Raw genomic sequence first — 21407 nt, forward strand, 5'->3', positions numbered from 1 at the left:
TTCATAGTACAGCAATTTGTAGTGGAGTTCATGTGCAGGGTTTGGAAGTGTCTAAATTTCCTATATCATTCTCTCTAACATCTATAAATACACAGTGTGCTAGCTGTTATCGTAGCATAGGCTATCGTTTTATTTTGGTTTTTGCAGTTTTAATAAAGCACTGCTTGGTATTCAACGCAAGATAAAAGATTTTGCTTACCGATATGTTAGGTAACATTATCAACTTTGATGCTACGCTAATTTTAAGGTTCATCAAGTTTTTAATATTTATTCATTTCATTGTGAGTCGTGATGCCTATGCCCCAATCAATAGGCAGTCGGTTGATGCGCAGGAAGACATTAGTGGCTGCCAGGGATGAATCACAACACACCGAACTGCATCGATGTTTGACTACAACCGATCTTGTCGCTCTCGGTGTCGGAAGTACATTGGGTAAGTTCAGTGACGTAGCTTGGCTGGAGTTTCTATTGCCCAGTGACAATGACACATTTTGTACAAACTGTTTACTACTGTATGTGTGAATCTTAAGGCATGATGATTACTGGAAACTTTTCAACCTTTTTACACTTTGATATTGCGCTCATAATAGATGTCCCTTGCACCCTTCTAGATAGCCTACCTAACTGAATAAGTTGCAAACAGAAAAAGACTGTAATTGTTGCAGCTGAGAATTGTCTGATGGTACAGCGCTTTTTAACGTTTTCTTACTTTTCTTCTTAACTTTTTGCACTTATACGTACAGTCGTACACGCCAGATAAGCACCATAACGACCTCTCCCAGAATTCCACTGGTGGGCTCCTATGTTCTAGTGATTGCTTGCCTAAAATATTTCCCGATGGTGTCTCGCAAACTATGCGTCTGTTCAAAAATGGAGCGTGGAAGCATTTGATTTGGGCGGAAAACTCTTTCTATGTGAAGAGTGTACAAACTTCTGTGTTTTCTCTGCTGTTTCGACAAAACGTACTACCACATAACTATTGTTTACATTCGATTGCTACATTGCATGTCGTTTTTATTTTGATTAAAGGTGGGCATTTGACTACACTGTCATGTACTTAGCAAAGGTTTTGGTTTAGCACTTTTCCGTTTTCAGCAGTGGGATGGCGAGAAAGAAAATTTAAGGGCTAATGCAACTGTGGGGGAGGAAAGCATTTTAATATTTGAAATAAAAATTTTGTTTAAAAATATAGCCACTGAATCCAGCCAAACATTTATGAAACGTCATTCAACATACAATTTTGATGCAGAGGTGATTTTTTTTAACCATGCGTTTTTTTTCTCGATTTTTTTGTATGTAGATCAGATCTGTAATTTCAATTTATGAAGAACATCAGTCAGTTGGTTATTTGACAAGGGCTAACATGAGGATGGTCGAAAACGTTTGTAACTTATGGTTTGTTTTTATGTTATTATGTTAAATGCCATCTGGTTGTTAGGTTTTATTTGTCTATATGGTCATTCAACATGTAATACAATATCATTAAAACGTTTTAGTACAGTTGAAAACACATTTTTTGAAGGGCAGGTAGATTGTTTTTTTTTAGTGGTGATTGCTCTCCCAAGCACTCTCGTGGCTGCGTCCCTGCTTTTCAGCACCGCCAAAGTCGATTATAGTAGGCTACACTAGTTGAAAAACGCTGGTCTAATGTTTCCACCAAGGAAAAACTGTTGTGCGGTAATTGGATCTACTGTATGGTAATTTTTGATTGACCAACATGAAAGAGGTATCACAAACTTTACAATTTTATTTTTGAAAACATTTCGCTTTGAAATCTAATTTCTCTTTTTCTTTCACATTTTGAAGAAATCTCATGTCTGGAATCACTTTTGCAGGAGCTGGCGTTTACGTGCTGACAGGCTCCGTAGCTAGAGACAAGACGGGACCGTCCATCATTCTCTCATTCCTAGTCGCTGCCTTGGCAAGCGTCATGGCAGGTGTTGCATTTTTATCTGCTCATATATAAAAAAAACAGCGGCTTGTTTATATTGCTTTGTTTCAATAAAGAGGTTATTGGCAATTGTAGTCATTACAGCTAAACCTTTACTGACCTAAAAATTTAAAGCAAGTCGTTTTTCCTGACCTAACAAAATCTGAAATAAAAATACTATTATTTCTTGACTTTTTCCATTGACACAAATACTAAATCGAACATACAAACATGATTAATAGTTAGTTTAAACTTGACTAAAAGGGACAAGTCGAATTGGCTAAAATAAATATAGTGTCATAAGAAAATCAGTTGCCTACTCGCGGTTAAAGCCGCTTTGTGGCAAGCACAGAGAAGAGCCCTTCAAAAAGCCCAATCAAGAACGTGACAATTTACTTAAAACTGAGTAGTAGAAATAGTTTAGTCTACTGCAACATTTTTAACTTTCATATTCTCATTACTTCTTGCTGAATTCTTAAATATAAATTTACCTTTACCAGCTATTTTGAGATCAGAACTTGAGTGTTTATCAAATTGACCCCTGGTAAATTGATCCCTATAGTTGAGTAAATTGACCCCTGATTTAGTAACTTGGTCTCTTTATAGAACAAAATTACGTTTAGAGTATAAGTGTATCTCCGATTGAGGGCCTCTGGCTTATTGTATTTTTATATGAGTTTTCCATTCTGATTTTCTGCTTTTTGTAGTAGTTGTGGAATTTTTTTTATCTCCATTGCCCATGTCACTTCAAAAACAAGCACCTGTCAAGAAACTCGTAGTTGTTTGTAAATTACTAATTGTGCCAACAGGTTTATCGTTTTGACTTGAAATGTTCGGATTGTGACCGTGAACGGTCAATGAACGAGCTTTGGACTACATCAAATAAACCCTTCAAATATTCTGGCTTGGCACTTGTTCCTTTTGTTGGTTTTGTTTCAGCGTTTACTACTAAATTGGATCATACCTGCAGCTGTATTCTTGCAATGCGCAAGTGCAAAGTAAACTAAAGAGAAATAAGACTTAAGTGTAATTACTAACGGACAAGCAAAGTAAATGCATTGTTTTTATTCCAGGGCTTTGTTATGCCGAATTTGGATCGCGCGTTCCAAAAGCTGGATCTGCTTACGTATACAGTTATATCACTGTTGGTGAAATGTGGGCGTTTGTGATTGGTTGGAATCTAATTTTGGAATACGTCATTGGTGATTATCTCACATAAAATTTTTAAATTTGATTGGAAAAATTAAACAGATTGTTGTTTTTAACTACAACAACTACATCTTATCAATTTTGCTCCAAAATATACTAATAGGATTCACCTTGAATCATCAGGGTCGGCTGCTTGTCTGTAGCGACTCCTGCTTTCGATGGTTTCCAACTGTTGTGAAACTATACTGGCTTTTGACCAAGGTTGACTTGGTTGCAATAAGATTGGGTTTAGTGGGCTTGAATGTATACTTAAAATGCGTGGTAATAAAACTTTCCTTGAAACAATTTGTCCGACTGTAGGCTCACTTTAGTTTCCGCCGTGCAGTATTCAATTCAATTCAGTTTATTTTTCTTTGTTGCAACGCAAAAGAAACGATACTGTAGAAATAAAATACAGCAACAAAACCATCATAAGGAAAAGGTGGCAAAACTGTAATGGTTTAAGACGTGCATGTAAAAATATGTTATAGTTACAGCTTAACACTTTGCTCCTCAAAGGGAGGCCGGATTTGGCCCCCCCCTCATATTTCCTTTAATTATTTGAAGCACAGTAACGCCATGCACTTGGTTTTTCTTGACTTTTCCTAAAATTGCCAGGCGGATCTGATGATATTAAATTTGATGCTAAAAGTTGTGTAGTTTTCTTGTAAATTCAAGATTTTGGTGAATTTTTGCTATTTCTAGCTAACTTCCAGCAAAGCGTGAAATGGATTACATTGCGATGACAAGCCATAAGCTCATAATTGCTTCGTGCATCGATATGCGCGAGCAGAGAGAAGCATTCTCTTGCTTTCTTTTGTTTGGTTTGACCTCAATAATACAAAGCGCGTTATTTCTTATGCTACAAAGAAAAGCCAGTGATCGCAAAGCTGTTAATTAGAAACAATAATAGCAAACGTTTTTTGCGTTATCAGCTCTACAAAGAAGAATAGCAATCCACGATCAAAATAGTAGACTATGGAGGCCACAAACTATTCAAAACAGTTGTTTCAAGCAGATAATATTCATTGACGAATAAAAAACGTTACAATAAGAAATCTTCTCTTGGATAAAGACACGAAAACTTGGTTTCGAAATAAACGTTCTATGGAAATGCTCTCATTGACAAAACTTGCAATTGAGGAAATGTATCACTGCAAATGCTTTTGGGAGAAGCCGGAGAAATAGCGTTTTTGCAAACAGTAATTGTGAGATACTCAAAATTATGAGATAGGCTTCATTTACACGTAGCAGCTAACTCGATGGCGTCCCTTCACTGATTTATGTCGCCTACTTGTTGTTATGTCCTGTATTTTTGTTTCACAGTGCACTGTGTTTTGTTCCAAAGAGCGCAAAATAAAGATGATAATGCTTCATCTACATTACAAAATATTTTGTAATGTAGGCCTACAAACAAAATGTACAATGTACACAATGTACATTACAAAATATTTTGTACTGTAGACGAGGCATAAAGTTAGGCGTCACATAAGACAAACAACAAATCAGCTTTCTTCATCATTGATTCAACATCTGAATACGTTGCGCCAATGTATAAGAGGCCGGCTATTGTGAAGACCCGCCATTTAGGCTATAAACGATCCGATTATACCAAAAGTGGGACAAACTAGTGGATCAAAGAATGAATAAACAATGCTGAGAAAACTAAATCTAAGTGACGAACAATACCGATGTCTTCATTTATCTTGGAAAAATGCTGCCCAAACTTATCAACAAAAAATACCGTAAATAACGGCAAGGATCCCGAAAGCAGAATTTGCTCAACTTTGGCATGAATTTAGTCAGACATCTACAGTAATAATTCCACACATACAATAACGGGCTCTCAACTGCTGTAAGATAACACGATGGTTCTGGTTCTGGGCGATTTGTGTAACAGTTTAGGGGAAGACACTACTTGAAATGATGCACCACACAAAAGATTTTCAATGAAGACTGAGTCTAAAAACCGGTGTGGATTGTGCTGCACAATGACTTCAAGTTCAGGACAGACAAGGCACAAAAATATCACGATAAAAATAAAGACCTTGTGGGAGATTTTCGAGAATCATAACACGATGCAAATACCAAAAACGCATGGTTTGCATGCTGCTCTAAGCTGGCCGGCAACCACAAAGGTAGACAATACAGGCAGTTTATAATTCGATAACAGCGCAATAAACATTATAAATACGTAAACCGACAATTTTCTTTTACAAACGTTTTACGTCTAATAGTAAATTTTCCCTCAACAATTTTTTGTGAAGCACTTGCAAACCACGGTTTTATAAAATAATTCATCATTATTATTTTTTACTTCTCGGATATTGTAAAACGTCATCAGCAAAATCACAAAAAAAATTTCATTACTTCAATGTAGTAGGCCTAAGAATTTCTTATAGAATTGTAGCCACGTTGTTTCAACAAAGAAGCCATTTTTTAGCAATATAGAGTTATAGAAAATAATTTGCAATCATGCAAATGGTTGGAAAGAATCTAGGAAGTCTTCTCACAATCTGGCACAAAATGATTATGTTTATTGTATCTCTGTAAAATGTTTTACGACAAACTTTGAAGCTTCGTTATAATCATTTTTATCTTTGAAGTCAAAAGTTATTTTTTTTTTTTTGGCCAGAAACATAATCACTGCCTTGCTGATGTTGTCGATATTACGCGTATTTTTAGTGCTTCAAACAATAAGGACCCAGTCAGCAATCCAGTCCTTTTACATTGATTCAACATTTGTAAACGTTAAATTTATGTAGATTTGCTGACTGTGGGTTATTTCACATTTCCTTTGTTTACGCACGTTCCTCAATTCGCTGTTGCATTATTTCGACGCTGGCGGCAATTCGCTGTTGCATTATTTCGAATTGATTGACACAATCTTCAATAAAAAGTGAGCTTCGAACTTAGCTTTGTTGATATAAATGCTGTATTTTTTGTGGATGTAATTTATGAGTCATGTTTATAAACACCCGTAAGCGAAATGACTTATGATGTGGCCTGCATGATATTTGTGATGCGACTTGACACAAATCCACAATTTCAAAAGCACCTAATTTGAACTTAGAAATTTCAGATAATTTCAACAACTTGTTCAACTGTCTTCTCTCTACTAAAAATATTCATACTACAAACTCAATTGTAGACCTAAATACACAAACGAAGATGTAAACAGCTATTCAAGCAGGCTAAGGTGTTACTTATGAGAAATTTGGTTCCATAAAACTAGAAGCTAGCCATGAGTTTGGGAATGCATTAGTTTAGGATAAAAATGTAAGACAACAAACGCAGTTTTGTTTTTTTTTCAAATTCGTGTAACAATGTTACTTTGATTGTAACTATTTTAGAATCAGTGAGTAGCTTACAATAAGATTTGCTCGCAAGTCGTAAATTCTAATCAATGCAATGATTCGGCACACCGCACACACACTTCGTGCGTTCGATCGAGCTCTTTGTTATTCAGAAGTTTGCATGAAATCGGATTAGCACGGTAATTAAATAGCGGCAAGTTAAATCAAAATTGTCGTTTTTGGGTACCTTTGCAAAAATTGAAATATCAAGTTTAACATATAAAATTTTAAAATAATGACTTTTCAAACTTATATACAAATGATTTGCTTTCACACCAGTGCAACTTCTGTTCAAATAGCATCAGCGGATAACACGTAACAGCTGATTGAATTTGATCCAAAAACGGCCCCCCCTTGAGCAGTTAACTTCCAAAAAAACGTTGAAAAGCAAAGGGTTAATGTAGCTTCCTGCAAAACAAAAAATTTCAAACACCTTCTATGAAAATGTCAGCTTAACCTAATCAAAAGTGTTTTCTTAGCTAAAAAGCTCACTGCAGCTTATAAGTTACTTTTTCTGTTAAATCTTAAAGTATAACGAACTGGCTGTTGCTTTTGAAATAACTTTTTTTGGATTGTAAAAATAATGATACTTGTTTTGTTTTTTTAGTGATGTGCTTCATAGGTAGAGCATATTACCGTATGATAAATAACCCGGAAGACATAAATGAGTAACGGGGTTGACTTTGTTATGTTTCAACTAGACTACCATTGACATTGTAATTATTATTAACGATGCATAAATTATGACCAATGGAAGAAGTTATCTAGGCTATATGTTCAGGTATATACGGCTGAAAGAAGCATTTCACAACAAAGAAATATCACTACGAACATTTTGTTGTAGTATTTTAACAACTTAATTTATCAACCAAAAATTTTTGGGATTAATCAATATAATACTACATTAAAAAGCAAAAACAAGTGACAGCGTAATGTTTTTCTAGGCACATCAAGTGTGGCGCGCGCTTGGAGTGAAAACGTAGACGCTTTGATTGGAGGAAGATACCGGAACTTTAGCATGACCTACCTTCACATAAATGTTCCTGGCTTTGCGGAATATCCGGATTTTTTTGCTTTTGCGATAATTCTTATATTAACCGGTGACTATTTAGATTGTACGTTTTTACATGACTTAACAAAAGATTAACTTTTTAGTTGGGTGACTAACTTCAGGATACGTATCACACAATATCGGGAGCAGTAATAGTGGGCTTAAGCATGTTTATTAGGATTCCCAGTACTTTTTGGATTTGTCTAATAAAAAAATTCCCCCACTGTCTCCATATTTGTGTCGTTTGCCTTCAGCCTGAACTGAAGATGATCCAGTACAGACGGTCTCAAACTATTTAGCCTACTCTCGTTTACTTCTTGCCGACTGTTTAAATAGTTTACAGGTTTTATAAATTTTTTTATCAAATTTTGTGCATTTATCATGTACGGTAGTTTGTTTTTGTTTTTATCAAACTGACTCTCTTGGTTACTATGGCTGGATGAAATTCACTCCTAGCAAGGGTTAAATTTAATATTGGTTGAGACTTGAAAACCCATATTGATCTACAATGGATTCTAATAGATCGAAATTAACTTTAAATAAACTTAATTGAACTCAATCGAGCGAAAATAATTTTTTTCGAATTTTGTTTAAGCAAGGTAGATATTGTGACTTGTCGCACATTTCTCCTGTCCACAAATTTAACGAGCAATGGTGCCTACTGTAATTTAACAAACAATCGCAATAGTGTCAATTGTGCCTTCCCTATGATGATGATGTGCTTTCTGGGCATGTTTTACCCTATACTTACAATTCTCGTGTGTTATGATGTTCACTAATATTTGATTTGTTATCTGCAGCGGTTTTATGTTTCGGGGTTAAAGAGTCCGCACTCTTCAGTAAGATCTTCACCGTAGTTAACGTTGTTGTTATTCTATTCGTTATCGTTGCTGGCAGCTTGAAAGCAGACTTCAGCAACTGGAGCCAGAAGCAAGAAGACGTTCAATCCTTGTAAGTTCTTAAAGTTCTTTATCACCATCGTCGTGTACACTGCGCCCACGACCATAGTTTACACTGTGGATGTTGCGTTATAGAAATGTTATTTTTATCATTATTATTATAAGTTCTCCATTACCCGCCGATATAGAACGTTGTTATCGCAATTTGACTTTATTCAACTTAAGATGAAAATCTGCAACACAGCATTCTTAGATAACCAAACTACTGTAGTCTATATTACTAGGGGGATGGGAAGCTTATTTGGCAAAAGTTTTCAAATTTAACTGCAGCCTTCATTCTCCGATACAGAACATGCTCAGAACTCTGGCACAATTTTTTTGAAATTTCCATCCAAAACCTCCACCCCTCCCACCCGAAATGACTTTCACCACCACCTCCACAAAACCCACGACTCTGTAAATGTAACAAGCTTTATACAAACTGTTTGCAAATTGCATTGACGTCACGCTTTTACTCATGCGCATAGTCATGCACACTAATCGTAATAACAACTTTATTGTAACCGCAAAATCCAGACCATAAAAACTATTTGTGTGTGCTTGGTATCATGTTGGCGAGTTTTAGAAAAGTAAAAAAAAGTGGTTGAACTTTAAACGCGTGTTCCAAAAGTTACTGAAACGCGATATGAAACAATTTATTTTTCGCGACGTAAATATAGTTCTTCTAAATAATAATTTTTATTTTGGGGATTTGGATAGAAATTTCATAAAATTTATACCAGAGGTTTTAGAATATCATACTGCATCCGAAATCAGGGCTAAAATTGAAATCATGGTTAAAATAATTGAATTTGAAATTAACAACCGCTATAATGTTACTCATTGTACGACACAATCACTAAAAACTACTCAAAATTAAACAAACAAACTCGCAAATAGATGCAAAATAAAAGTTTTGCAAAATAGAATAAATGAACAGCATTAGGAAAATAGATGTTGGTCAAAACTTTTTAAGCATCCTGAATTTTTCCAGGGAGGCTGGAGATTGGAAGAAAGAACTGTTTATTGTATAAAGTCTTATGCAGGTGTCTGATTGGTACCCGACTCAAATTATGCTCTCAATGGCTCTGTGTAGTGTGTATTCTATACCACATGTCTATGTAGCGAAACGACTTGGTAGGCTACCAAATATGTAGTTTCAGGCTTTATATCACAAGCCAGCGTTTCTTCAGCAATACTTTCTTTCGTAGGCTATAACTGTTTGAATGAGAGAGTGCAGACTCGACGACCTCCTACGCCTTCAGGACAGAGATATCTAAAGAAGGGGATGCAAAGGCTCACAGCGATTGCCTTATTCTTATGACACTACCAGGGCGGTAGTTGGTAGCGCTTGAAACATGCGGTCCTTTTCAAAATTACAGAAAGTTTTGTAGTTCAGCTGATACAGTAAGCCACAGAAGACAGTTAGCAAATGTTACGTGGAGGATGTATAAAGAATAGCCTACATGCAGTGCCGGTCTTAGGGTATTTCGGGCCCTGTGCGGAATATGATTTGCGGGCCCCAATGACAATGATTCAACTCAGTAGCGTAGCTGGGGAGGCCTATTTTGAAAGGGGAGGGGGTGGTTTGACGGTCTGACATCCAGCAGCGGGGGTCTGGGGGGCCTCCCCCAGAAAATTTTGAAATATTACTTTGAATTTGGGGCATTTTGAGAGCATGTTCAAAATTTGGGTATGAATATTATCCTACTGTAAAATGGTGCTGTCCAGTGGCATAGCAAAAGAATAAGATCATGCATTCTTGGGCGTTTTTTGGAAATAAAGCTATGTTGAGTCTAGATGCAACCTATTTCGTTCCCTGAAAAATTCGTACCCCGATTTCGTACCCTGAAATCGGAGTTAACAAAATCAAATTTCGTCCCCTGAAAAGATCGAGAGAAATTTGAAATGTTTGCGGCAACTCCGATCAGCAACTTCGGCCATGTTGTTTTTTTTTCTCGATCTTTTCAGGGGACGAAATAGGTTGCACCCATTGAGTCTTTCTTGTTGCTAATTCCTTTGTTGAATTCACTTGTTGAATTTTTCCATTGGAAATGACAAAATTACTGCATTTTCTGAGTAAATTGCGGGCCCCCTAATTTGCGGGCCCTGTGCGATCGCACGGTTTGCACACCCCAAAGACCGGCACTGCCTACATGTTTGGAAAGACAGTTGAAAGTTACCAGTAAGCTGTTTCTCTTAACAAATCCTTTGTAGTCGGCTAGATGTAAAGCAAGTATACGAGTAGTTCAATTAACAAGCAACCATGAGAATGCAGTGAGTATCCAGGCCTGATGCTAATAGCGCAATGCAGGTTATCATAACAAGATTTATTAAACTACTGTCGGTGACAATTGTCATTTTACGGTAAACAGAGATTATTTACGATAAACAGAAGCCCTTCTACTCTCAGACGCATTAAAAGCTTTCGTATCCCCTTCCCTAGATATCCCTGCTTTAGGGCTACGGTCTTTCGCACTCTCTCATTGGATGCACACTGTACGCTACGTTTTTGTTTTATGTAGGCTACGTTTCGCATCCAAACAAAAATAAAATGACCATCCATCCATTTAGCAGTGCAAAAAGTAGTAGTTCAAAAACCATTAGCACAAATGTGTACAACACAGTCTTCATTTTGCTATTTTTTCGGACTTTTTAGTTTGTAAAGAAATTGATTGGTCGTAATGATCGGTTTTAAATTCTCTTTTACAGCTTGAACTACAGTTGCAACGTAAGTCATCAAGCCAACATGACGTCAGTAGTTGCAGGTAAATTTCAAAATGATAATGCAGTATACTATTTCAAACTTAACTTATTAAGTTCCAAACCTTCTTACTTTATAAATAAGAAATTAGTTTGTACCAGCGGGCATCAGTGCTTGATAAAAAAGATTATGCTTCTTAGCAATGGCATCTGTAGCCTTCACGCCGACTAGTCGTGTGCCATAACCGATGTAGAAACTTACAGCCTATATACAGTGCAATAGTCATACAATAATCTTACAGTGCGTCATTCAAGACAAACAGGTATCCAAGATCAAATTAAAATTTTCTTAATGTAATAGCAAATACCTCCGAACAAAATTATTCTGTAAATTAATTTGAAACCTGAAGTGCAAGGAAGGAAATGCGGATTATATTGGACACAAATGAAAACACATGATGACTGTCAATGAACAGACAACTGTATACTGCTTTCAATTCAGGGAAGGATAACTGCACTCTTTCTTCACGGTTCGGCAGTGGAGGATTTTTTCCTTATGGGTTCTCTGGGATGATGTCAGGGGCGGCAACTTGTTTTTTTGGATTCGTCGGTTTCGACATCATTGCCACAACAGGTATACTCTGCAGTAGAAACAAAAAACTTTTATGAAGTTTACGACTTCATATTTTCAAGTTTTTTGCTGCTACTTTCGTTAACCCTCAGAAGGGTAGCATTAAGAATGAGTCAAAATCAACCTCGCGTAGGCCTACTATTTTATCTAAAACAATTGGGTAGCCTTGTTTTAGCCTACTCCAGTCAACTCCTAAACTTATCACAGCTTGGGTATATATTTTACTTTTCACTGGCATACAAAAAGATTTTTGTTGTACTTGATGTCACTGTATTTATAATCGAGACTTTATTTATATTTATATTATATAACTATTTATATTTATAACAATCTTGTAAGCTACTGATACCCACGCAAGACGTGATAATCCATGGGGTTGTTTTAACCAGATAAGTCATTGCAAATTATGATTGATAACTTAAATCAAATTTTAAGTCTTAAGTGACCACAAGTTTCTTAGCAATTTCTGTTTGAAAAATGTAGGCTAATAATAAGGAAAAAAAACGCTATCGTTAAATTACACATTTTTCAACTTGTCTTAGGCGAGGAAGTTAAAAATCCACAACGTTCGATTCCAATTTCGATTGTTGTTTCTCTGTTGATTGTCTTAGTCGCCTACGTCGGAATCTCAACCGTGCTTACCCTCATGATTCCTTATTATAAGATGGACATCGGTGCTCCCCTTCCAAAAGCGTTTGATCTCATCGGGTGGCAGTGGGCAGTGTACCCTCTCGCAATTGGAGCCACATGCGCTTTATCTTCGAGGTTTAATTGTTACCTTTTCCAATTTTATTTTATTTTGTTTAATAGGCTACATTAATTCAGTCAGCATAAGTGATTGACTTAATTGCTTTGTAAAGTATTTTCGTTTCGTTCGTTTTCTCTGTGTGCTCATTGAGCACAAGCAGTTTGTTTGAACAAGACGCGACATTGTACAATGTCGACTGCTAAATACACAACCACTTCATATTGAAAAGTTGCAATGCAAAAGTTTAATAAGCTGTACAGGAAAACCAAAAACATATCGCTGGTTCTGAGATTACTTGCGTTAAGCAAAAGTGTTGCCAGAATTTCTGGACATTTCCGGACAAAAAGCTATTTTTAACCATTTAGCTAAAAAATCAGCCAATGCTTTCCAGTCAAACCTCGACCAAAACTTAAAATACTGTAAGAAATAATATAAAAATGATCTACTGCCAACTTATCAATCAGGTGTACCCTGGGTACGAAAAAAATAACTTATCAAAGTAATGTTGTTGATAACAAGACCATTATCGTTGTGAAAATAACAACTTTAAAAATCACAAATGTAGTAAACATTACATTGATAACTTGACTCATCCAGCAATGCTAACGTTAGATCAACTGATGATGTTGAACAACAGTAGCTTATTTGGTAAGTTTACATTTTTGAGATGGTAGCATAATTGCTTTAAATAGATTAAAATTCTAAACACTGTTGCATTGAGAAGTTGGTAAATTAGGAGAATTTATCATCCGTATGCGATAACGGATTTGGTATAAAAGAACGGAAAACAATAAAGTAACTAGAATAAGAAACTATCCGAACTAAATTTTTGTTCGATAGCTATGCAGTCTTATTTTATCAACAACTCTAAACAGTAAATACAAGAATTCCTCAATAATCTGTCGAAAACCGCTGTTAAATTTGGCATTTAAATAAATGTGTTCAAAACCAAATGTATGATAAGCTGATAACCGATACAATTGACAACTCACTCAATCTCACTGTATACGAAAAGCAAATAGAACAAGGATCAGAATTCCCATACCACAAACTATCTTCGACCAACGATGGAGAAACTGCAGTACAACACCGAATCGGTCTAGGCTAGGCAGCATATGAGAAGAATAAAAAGATTTTAATTTCCATATACTCCCAATCAAACTAAAATCTAAACTTGTCCACACTTACAGTTTACCAGTCGTGCTATGCAGTCTAGAATGTGTAAATTGGATCTCCGTGACAATAAAAAAAACGCACAGATTTCCAAAATCACATCATGAAAAACATGGCCAACAAAAGGCTACTTGACCACATGAAAATAGAAAATCTACTTAGCCTACCATAACGAAGCTACCCCCAATTGCAGCAACAACAAAATAAAAATACTTAAAACTTTAAGCCATACTGAAAGATCAAAATACGGAGTCAACAAAATCTGCATGGAAGGTAAAGTTAACGGAAAGAGAAAAAGAGGTTGACCACCAAGACGATGGTATGACAACATCCAGGCATGGACCGAGCTCACTTTGACGACACTGGGCAAGCTAGCTCAAAGTCGTGACTCATGGAAACAGATAACCCATGTTGATGCGCAATCTGTTGCAAGCGGAGATGGCGATTGAATACATTTTATAAACGTATTAGTTATGTACTAGTTCTACTGTACAACTAACAATTGCACAAAAGCTGACAATTAATTTGTGACGTTATAGTTTGATGGGCGGTTTATTTCCGATGCCAAGGATCGTATACGCGATGGCGCAGGACGGCCTCATCTTCCGCTGCTTGGGAAACATCAACAAGAGATTTAAGACTCCCATTATTGCTACAATGATATCCGGGCTTCTGGCAGGTAGGCGCACTGGGCTTGTTGCAATTACGCACATGCGCTTTGTGAGTGGTTTCTTGTAAGTACATGAACGTTAGAAAATCATTCAACAAACATAGTCAGAATACAGTTTTTTTGAAAGAAAAAAAAATACAGTCTATTGCTTGATTTTTGAACAGATCTTTTAAAAATAGTGTCCTTACTAAAGGCATAAAGGATAATATTACTTTAATATAATCCTTCTTTTTCGGAAAGCACAGGTACAAACCGATTTTATATTAACAACGCATCCCCATGAAAATTTAACAAAACCAAGTTTTGTACCAAAACAAGTAGACTTGCAACTTTTCCGATTATTATTTCTTTCAAAAGATTCTTTCTAACAAAATTATTGCTCAGGAGTAATGGTTCTCATCTTTGATCTGAAGGATCTGGTGGACATGATGTCTATCGGAACTCTTCTCGCGTACACACTAGTGGCTCTGTGTGTGCTCATACTGAGGTGAGTAACCATTTGATGATTTTATAATTAATTGGTCACAATGTTGAGACTATAACAAATACTTCATGTTAAGTTTGAGAGTTCGTTGCAAATTATGAACCACCTTAACAAAAGTTTTAAACAGCACAAACATCATGCCGTCATTGCTCTATCAATGCAATTTTTCAGGTACCAGCCCACTAAATCCGACGTGATTGACGATGCCAGATTGAAGCGTGATTCTGCTCAGTCCTTTTTAACTCGGCCGTGCGTTGCCACGAAACAATCAGCAAACATCGTCTATGCCTGCGCGATGGTGATAGGTGAACCCTCTTATATCATATACAGGGGAATAGATGACGTGGGACAGAGGGCAAGCTGCCCCCTGGTAAGATAAATGTAAAAGTTGGGGCACCGAATTCGTTTTTGGAGCTACTTTTAGCTACGCTTGTTGCCATGGAACAATTCACTAGGCACGCCATTGGTGACAGCCAAGAAGTAGTGAGTGTTTGATTTTTTATTTAAAAAATCAATTCAAAAATGCATTTCTTTCAAAGTATTTCATTCATCAAATTCATTTCCAATAACTTACAATGATCTGATTTAACTATGCAAAGTAAGGGACTGTAGCTCAAACTTAATCACCGGATTGAGGAGTTACAAAGATTGACAGCTAATAGCAAATAATCTAATTATATGAGCAGATGACTAATTCAGTTATTTCTGCTTCCGTGATGCCAATAATTGTTCCTCACTCCATTGTTCTTCGTCGATGACGTGGTGATGCTTCGAAAGATAACCTTCATGCTTATCACGTGTCTGAGATTCTGCAAAAGTGGAGTTATTTTTAATAATACTTGGAAAACTTGTAACCACTTGCTAAACTCATCTTTTATATGTTTTTACCGACTCCTAATAACAGAGTCATGAGTAATAACTCAACGAACAAGCGGTCCCACCAAAAAACGTTTAACAAATGGCATGCGCAGCTGAAACCCAGAGCTGCATTCCATTTAGCGATAAGCTTATTGCGTGCCTTGGCCTAAAAGATAGTCTTTCACAGGATGCCGTACTTCGAATTTAAAGCAAAAAGCGCAGGTCAACTGCGGTGACTGACTGAACCAATGGTTGAAAGATTTTGCAAGTCGGGAAAACGCAAAGGTTAACCTTCCACAGTCTTTTGCAGTCTGAATATTGCTCTTAATTTGTGTGACAGAAGCACTGTTGACAAGACACTTGAAAGTAATTCTTGTTTTTTACAGAAGATTATTATTTTCAGGGCTGCTATCATTTGGACTTTGTTCTGGAGTGATTCACTTTGATGCTCTACCCCGAGTGTTAGCCATTTGCCTCTGCGTCATTTCTGGAGGATTAATCGTTATACTTTGTTTAACTATCGCCTGGCAGAGACAATCACAAACAAAGCTTTCCTTCACGGTAGGCTACTTCATTGATCAGTTTTTAATCTCGTGCAAGTTAATTCTTTAGGACACAAGCAGTTCAATTCAATTGTAAAATAAATGAAAGTCTCAGTTTTGATGTCACTACAGTGGTAGGCTATTGGATCTCAAGATGTGTAGGCTATATCTTTTCGAAGATGTTGTGCAGTAGGCTACTGACAGAGGCGTACGCAAAGGGGGAGGAATGGGCATTGGGTGGTGCCCTCCTTGATGACAGTGTTTTTGCTTTCAGCGTTGATAGTGTGATAGTGTAGTGCAGACAAGTTAGTTTTTGAGAGTTGTCTGGGGTATCGGGCCGTGTTGACCGCTTCTGTATACCCCCCTCCGGTGGAAGGGGTTCACGGTTTTTCATTTTCTTTTTTTATGTTTTTTTGGCTCTTTGAAATGAAAAAATTGTGTAAATATAGCTAAAAAACTCGATATTTATTAGCTTAAATTACAAAGGCCGTATTTACTTCTTCCAAAACGTTGGTTGTGGGGCCCACCTACATTCATATTTATAGGCAGGCTACAGCGTTTTTCGGCTATTTGAAATAAAAAGTCTGACAATAGGCTACCGCTACAAAATCTCGACACTTCATAGCTTAGGCTGTATATAGTCTGTCCATCTAGTTTTTATCGTTGATCATCATTTGGAATGACTACTTTAAATCAAAGAAACAAGTAATTCTATGCTATGTTGTTAGAGTTTATAGAAAAAATAATACTATCCTCTCGCTTTCTTGGAAAAGGTCTTTAAACGGTTGATAGAAAAATGCTTGATCAACATCAAGTGTTCGTGAAACGGCAAAGATATTCGATATTGTCAGAGTTTGAGTTGCATTTGGAAGGAAACTCCATAACGCCACTTTTTTACCAAAGGCTTTATTTTTTATTTTTTCAAGACAAATACCGCGTCATTTTTTCCCCTATTTTTACTTTTTGTATTTTAAGAGTGAAGCGATTGCAAGTTTCGGAGACGGCTATTTTATTGGCACCAGGCAAAAAATATCCTCTAAGAACGGCCCAGTAAGGTCTTCTACACTAGTTTTTTTTGTTTAGCAAAATTTCATAGCTCTTGCTATTGCTATGTAATCAAAGCTGGAGTTCTAACAAATTGTGGAGTCAATCTCATGTGTTTAATCCAAATTCACAACCCATAGTTTGAAAAACATTTTAGGCATTTCCGGAAGGAGAGATGGTGCTTACATGGCCCTGTAGGGTAGGCCTTCTTTTTTCTTATTCATGTTCAGAATGCGATAATTTTTGTTCAAAGTACTTGTGCCATAAAAAGTTGCATTCGGTATTTAAACTTTTACAGAGAAGTTCTATTTATGCTTCAAGTGAGCTAATGACATTTCTTGTCAATTGCACTATTATAGTTTTTACTTTTTCGTTTAGACTTACAGTACTGTCATGCTGTTCATATTCACACATTTTATATTTGAATCCGCAAATATAGTGACATACACAAAGACCGTAAGAGTGTATATTTCACCAACAGATATTGGTGCCTTAAAGAGTTAAACCTTGGTCAGACTATAAAGTAGCATCAAGCTATACTCTTGATGTCAAATTATATCAAATGCCTCCTTTCCCGTAACAAAATCCTGCGTACGCCACTGAACGTTTCCTCAATACGCGTAGTTCATTGGTTTACGTAAGCAAACTATACGTCGTCTACGTAAAACAGTATAGCCTATGCCAGGGCTGCTCAAATGGCGGACCGCGGTCTGAATCCGGACCTTCTGGGTGTTGATGGTGGACCTTGAGGTTTTGGAAGAATAACCTCATTGCCACGTTTTAGGGCTTCTTTAAACAGATTTTTACTAGGAGGAAGCAATTTTCACTGTGATAATCCCAGTTGCTGGGGGGGGCTTCGCCCCCCAAACTCTCTAACATTTTCTCTGATATCCAAGTCGAGTTACATTTTACCTAAAAAAGTGGTTTGATACAGATAATTTAACTTTCGTGGTTACGTGTGAAATAACCTATTCACCGGACCGCTAAAAATATTCAACTTGTCAAACTGGATCTTTGATGACATTAGTTGAGTAACCCTGACCTATGCGATATCAAGAGCGATATATCATATTGTTTGTTTTCAATATAAAATCTATCCTAACATGTAACTTAGCTGCTGCAAACTAAAAAAATATCGTCAATGCAAGCTGAGTATGGCAGGCTAATCTTATACAATATAGCTGAATGATTAGTATTAGCAAATAGGCGTTGTTTTAACTCGTTTTCGTTTTAACTTCGATTCTCCCCCTTAAGAAAATACTGCGTTTGACACTGGCTACTGCTGTAATTACGGATCATCTTGATGTCTTAATTTGTAAGAACTGCCTCCACTTTGAAGCGTGGTAGACTGATAGCTTAGAATGATTTTTGTCGTTTTGGAAATGTCACGATTTCTTTCTATCTCTTACCAGGAAAAAGACTTGGAAAGATTCAATGACGTAGTTTAATGGGTTATAACCGAAAAGCAGTCAAATGTCGAATAATTCTACTAGTGGAATGATAATCTAACTTCTTGAAGGACTTTAACGAACGGCTTCTCAAATAACTTTAATTTCTGCATCAACTACCAATCCACAACTCATAGCACAACTCTCATAACCAACACAATAATAATCATAATAATAAATCATAATCAACATCACACAAACTACACCACTATTTATAGTTGGTTGTTCAGTCCAGTAACTTCGAGAAGGTTACGTAATGTTGCGTCACACGAACTCATCGTTCAGTCACGTAGCATTGAAATGTAAACAACAGAAGTCTCTAGAAGGTCACGTAGGGAAAATGATTCCAGAAAACACATTTTACATAATACAGATTTCATAATCAGAGGTTACTTCAGGTCATAACCGACAATAACACATCGCTCAAAATTCCACAACCAAAACAACACGCTCGTTGAAGACACAAAGCAAGCCATCGCGAGGCATTGCACCTTGATTGTGACAGGAAATGTCTTTTGGAAATGATGTTTTATTGTTCTGTAATAATGTGAACCAGAAATCTTCAACTCTCTAGCACCCCCTTTTGTATATGGTGATTACTGAAATATCGGTTCACTCATGGAAATCACAAGCTTGCCGAAATTTTTGGTTCAACATTTATTTCAACTTTTGAAACACAAATCGGCATTCAGTATAATGCTGTTTAAAAATGTTTGTATGTGACGCAAGAAGCATAATTCATTTGGTATCAGACAAAAAAAAAACTTTGCTTCTTTATATGTGTTCTAATTTTTAGTGTTTTTTGATGGAAAGGCTACCAGTATGCTGTAGGCTATCTCAAGCTGAGTTTCGAAAGATGATGTAAATGTTGCTTTATCTGTTTGGCAGGTTCCCCTGCTCCCCTACCTCCCTGTGCTATCCACTGTATGCAATGTTTATCTCATGTGTGAGCTAAGTGTAGGAACGTGGGTTCGATTCGCTGTGTGGATGGCTATAGGTGAGTGTTGCAAGATAACTGCTGCTCAATGTTGCTGTTTCATGGTAGGCTACTTTATAAATTGATGTAGTAGTTTAGCGCTTAGCGATATGGTGCCAAAAGTCGATTTAGCTATATTTGATGTGCAACATGCAAAAGACGAAAAGATCTAGTTAAGCCCATAGTGAAATATTTTATGTTTTTGTTTTTTGGTTCGAGTAAAGATACATGCATAGCCTATTGCATAGACTTTGACCAATCATGTTCATGCAATTCATCTTATAATATTTCAATTATCCAATAACATGCAATCCAATAACAATCCAATGACAATTCACTTATTCAACAACATTCAATGCACTCTACAATAATATTAAATAAAAGAAATGCAAAAACTGCACAGTGCAAACACGCTCGAAATATTTTGGCCATCTTTTTATAGGCTGCTTGAGTCCGTTGTAGAAATTAATTGGACTACATTAGTATAACATATTGTACGGTAGAATAGATATTCATTAGTTCAGTTTAGTTTTTTTGTTTTACCTCAAAATGCTAAAATCAATACCAGCTTATACTGTATAATAATTGTAAACTCGCCGCTACTCGTTTAATACTTCAAGTATCCAACTTAAGAAAAATAATTTTTGATTTCGTAGCCTAATTTTTACCTTGGGGATGATGTAGCAACCTTGAGACCCAAGTTCGATATAAGCTGTCATTTGCACAAAGTTGTAATTTTCCACATTGGATGATAGCCCACACTATATTTCTATAAATGATCACCATCTTTACTCATTTCAGGTATGGTAATCTACTCCACTTATGGCTACAGGAACAGCTCGGAGGGGAGAAGACACAAGCGCCGTGCAAGTTCAAAAGACATTGTGTGCGAAGACGACAACAAACAATCGCTTCTTTAGCTGTTTTTCTACGATGCGTGCAAATGGGAAAGACTTTTTTTTATTTTGGAGTGTAGTTAAGCGACTCATGGCATGCATGTTTGGCTTACAAATGACTTTGTGTGGAATTGAATAATATACTATTGTCAGTAACTACATGCTTCTATTCTTGATAATATTTCTCAAATTTGGTCTTGTTGTCAGAGAAACCTATGGAATATGATACTGCAGTTTAAAAAGCAATTAGAAACAACGTTTGTTTTCAAGTTGTTTAGCCATTACTTTTCATTGGTCATCTACACCAGGAGTTCCCAAACTGGAGATAGCGAAGGACATAACGCAATCATGAGTAACGTATATGACATCACTGGTGTTTTAGTCACAAATTTCCTTATAAATCAATCGATTGCAGTCATTAAGATCCTTCTTGCCCTCAGTTCAGTTGCAGAAGAAAAACCAATATTAACAGAGGGTGGGAATCGAATCCACGCAATCGAAACGACTACTTCTTTGCCCTGACCCATTAACCCACGCTGATTGTGGCGATGCATTCAGTTAAATTTCTTTGTATCAAAACCTTTCGAGAAATACGATCAGAATATCATGTGCTGAGTCACATGACTGAAATCAGCTGATTCGAGTATACGTTACGCATAATTGCGTTACTTCTTTCGAAAAGTGGGTTACGTTAAAGTGCCCACCACAAGTCAGTTGCCTAGTAGCACCATCATTACTGCCTGGTGGCACCACCATCATTCAGCTCAATGG

At 36.6% G+C, this 21407-nt stretch overlaps 1 protein-coding gene across 1 annotated transcript; it reads left to right on the forward strand.

The window, feature by feature from the left end:
• The first annotated feature begins 253 nt into the window (after positions 1–253).
• LOC145768107 (high affinity cationic amino acid transporter 1-like) lies at positions 254–20859 on the forward strand. Its single transcript, XM_082579578.1, has 14 exons — positions 254–433; positions 1836–1937; positions 3004–3132; positions 7419–7574; positions 8326–8476; positions 11176–11231; positions 11669–11800; positions 12340–12562; positions 14258–14397; positions 14773–14875; positions 15044–15177; positions 16134–16291; positions 19653–19761; positions 20542–20859. The coding sequence occupies exons 1-14, from the start codon at positions 292–294 to the stop codon at positions 20658–20660; spliced, it is 1854 nt and encodes a 617-aa protein (XP_082435704.1). The 5' UTR covers positions 254–291; the 3' UTR covers positions 20661–20859.
• Positions 20860–21407: the final 548 nt, after the last annotated feature.

The sequence above is a fragment of the Aplidium turbinatum genome, chromosome 4, assembly GCF_918807975.1.
Source record: "Aplidium turbinatum chromosome 4, kaAplTurb1.1, whole genome shotgun sequence".
Taxonomy (NCBI): Eukaryota; Metazoa; Chordata; class Ascidiacea; order Aplousobranchia; family Polyclinidae; genus Aplidium; species Aplidium turbinatum.